The sequence below is a fragment of the Otolemur garnettii genome, unplaced genomic scaffold (assembly GCF_000181295.1).
Source record: "Otolemur garnettii isolate 467f Iridium unplaced genomic scaffold, OtoGar3 scaffold00080, whole genome shotgun sequence".
NCBI classification, from domain to species: Eukaryota; Metazoa; Chordata; class Mammalia; order Primates; family Galagidae; genus Otolemur; species Otolemur garnettii.
Genome location: NW_003852475.1, coordinates 4,051,215 through 4,053,439, shown reverse-complemented (window position 1 = coordinate 4,053,439; position 2,225 = coordinate 4,051,215). Strand labels below are relative to the sequence as shown.

The 2,225-nt window shown below is 54.4% G+C and overlaps 1 protein-coding gene across 1 annotated transcript in view; it reads left to right on the top strand.

Annotated features, from left to right (window-relative positions):
* Positions 1–1,102: 1,102 nt before the first annotated feature.
* The window catches only part of MCM6 (minichromosome maintenance complex component 6), a 50,455-nt gene continuing 49,332 nt past the window's right edge, over positions 1,103–2,225 (top strand). Inside the window, exon 1 of the mRNA XM_023515854.1 lies at positions 1,103–1,300. Coding sequence (XP_023371622.1) covers positions 1,194–1,300 — 107 coding nt within the window. The 5' untranslated portion in view covers positions 1,103–1,193. The remainder of the gene's footprint in view (positions 1,301–2,225) is intronic.

Sequence of the window (2,225 nt, the reverse complement as noted above, 5' to 3'; positions counted from 1 at the left end):
TCCTCTAGCGCCGCTCTACTGGAACCTTTGGTGGGGGAGGGAAGCTCCCATCCCCTTGCTCCAACCTGCCGGTTGGTTCTTCTGGCGGCTGCTGCCACCAAGACAGAGGTGGCAGGTCCCCAAGTCCCGCTAGGCTGAGCTGGCTGGGGCCACTTTTCCGGTATCAACCCCACACTCCAGAGAAGAGAGCTCTGGAACTTGGAGGTTTAAGGGAGTCATGGAAGAGGAGCCTACAAAGGATGCTAACCAGGAATGGCCAAAGAGATGGGAGAAATACCAAGTGAAATGAAGTCAGGGAAAGATGGCCAAAGAGGGGGTGAGAACACCTGGTGCACAAACCAAGAGTACATTTTAGGAGGGGATTAATCAAATATTTGGCCAACTTTCCTTGGTCAACACCACCAGATTAATTCTGCCAACTCCCCCAGGCACAGTTTACACATCTCTTTGACTCTTTTACAGGATTTTATCCAATAATTTGCAGCTTGTTTTCCCCAACTAGACAGCAAAAGCAGGAAGTTTGAAACTTACTCATTTTTTTCTTCCATCAAGCCTTACTCCCTTATCGCCCAATTAATATCAGTAGAATGACTTGAAAAACGTTTGAAAAACCACCGGAGGCCGGCCCGGTAGCTCACGCCCATAATCCTGGCACTCTGGGAGGCCAAGGCAGGTGGATTGCTTAAGCTCAGGAGTTCAAGGCCAGCCTCAGCAAAAGCGAGACTCCGTCTCTACTAAAAATAGGAAAACTGACCCAAGAGGATCAGTTGAGCCCATTTGGAGGTTGCTGTGAGCTATGATGCCACAACACTCTACCCAGGGCGATGGCTGAAGTTCTGCCTCAAAAAAAGAAAAAGAGAAATCACCCGAAGAAGGATCTGAGGTTTTTGAGCAGCTACCAGGACACGGTTACACCACGCAGGCGCAAAGGCAGAACTCTAGCCTCCTTCGGACAGGCTTAGCATTTGGCGCGAAATCACCTAGTGGGAGGGGTTCTGAGAGAAGCCGGCATTCATTGGGCAGGTTTGGCGCGAAATCCCCGCGCTCCTGCTCAACGATTGGCTCCCGCCGTCCCGGTTGGGAGAGGAGGTGGGGCGGAAGCCGCAGCGGCGCGCGCAAAACTGCTGCGTCTGGAAAGGAGCGACTTGTGGTGGTCAAGCGTGAGGGAGGTGGTCCTTCAATTCTGGGTAGTAATGGACCTCGCGGCGGCCGCGGAGCCGGGTGCCGGCAGCCAGCACCTGGAGGTTCGTGACGAAGTGGCCGAGAAGTGCCAGAAACTGTTCCTGGACTTCCTGGAAGAGTAAGTCGGCGAGCTCACGGGCCCACCTCAGCTCCCCAGCCGCCACCTTCCGAGCCCGCGTCTCCTGCAGAGCTGGGTAGTGTAGGCGGCGCGCGCTCGGGAACCGAGGGGCGCGTGCCCGGGAGGAGCGCCCTTTCCCACCTTCATCGTGAGGTTTCTGGCCAGGGGACGGAAGGGACTTAGGACAGGCCGGATGGGTTTCTTGAGTGAAAACTATCTCGGGCGCCCGTTCCCAAGCTCTTGTGCCCATTGCCCTGTGGTCGGCGCTTTGCTTCTGACGCTTAACGCTCACGACCGGGTGAGCTCGGTGGCGGAGCTGGCTTTGAATCCGGGCAAATCCTGGTGGGACCAGACCGGAGCCCGGCGCGCGGGGCCTGGGCCGCTCTTGGAGCCGGTTTCGATGAAAGTTTGAGCAGGAACGTTGTGGTCTGCTAGCTGCTTGGATGCGGGGGAACCCTGCCATCCCGAACATAGTCCTGTTCCTCTCCCTCCATCCCTCCATCCCTCCATCCCTCCATGCCTGCCTTTCCCTTCCACTCTCCCCCTACGTTCCCGCATCTCAAGAACTCCCGTCCTCGCTTGTTCCACTCACTAGTTACTTAGCACAGATATATCAGTGCTCTCCCTTATGATAATGAACTCTGTCCAGGATGAAGTGTAAACACTTTGAAGCGTAGTATGAAATTCTTGTTTTTATTGTGGTAAAATATACATTGCGAAAATTCACCGTTCTAACCATTTTGAAGTGTGCAGTTCACTGGCATAAGCGTATTCACCTTGTGCAGCTGCCACCCCCCCCCATCTCCAGAATTCCTCCTCCTTTCCAAACTGAGACTCTATGCCTTGTAAGCTCTAACTAACTCCATTTTCCTTCCCCCCAGCCACCCTCATTCTTTCTGTCACTTTGGGTTTGACTACTCCAGGT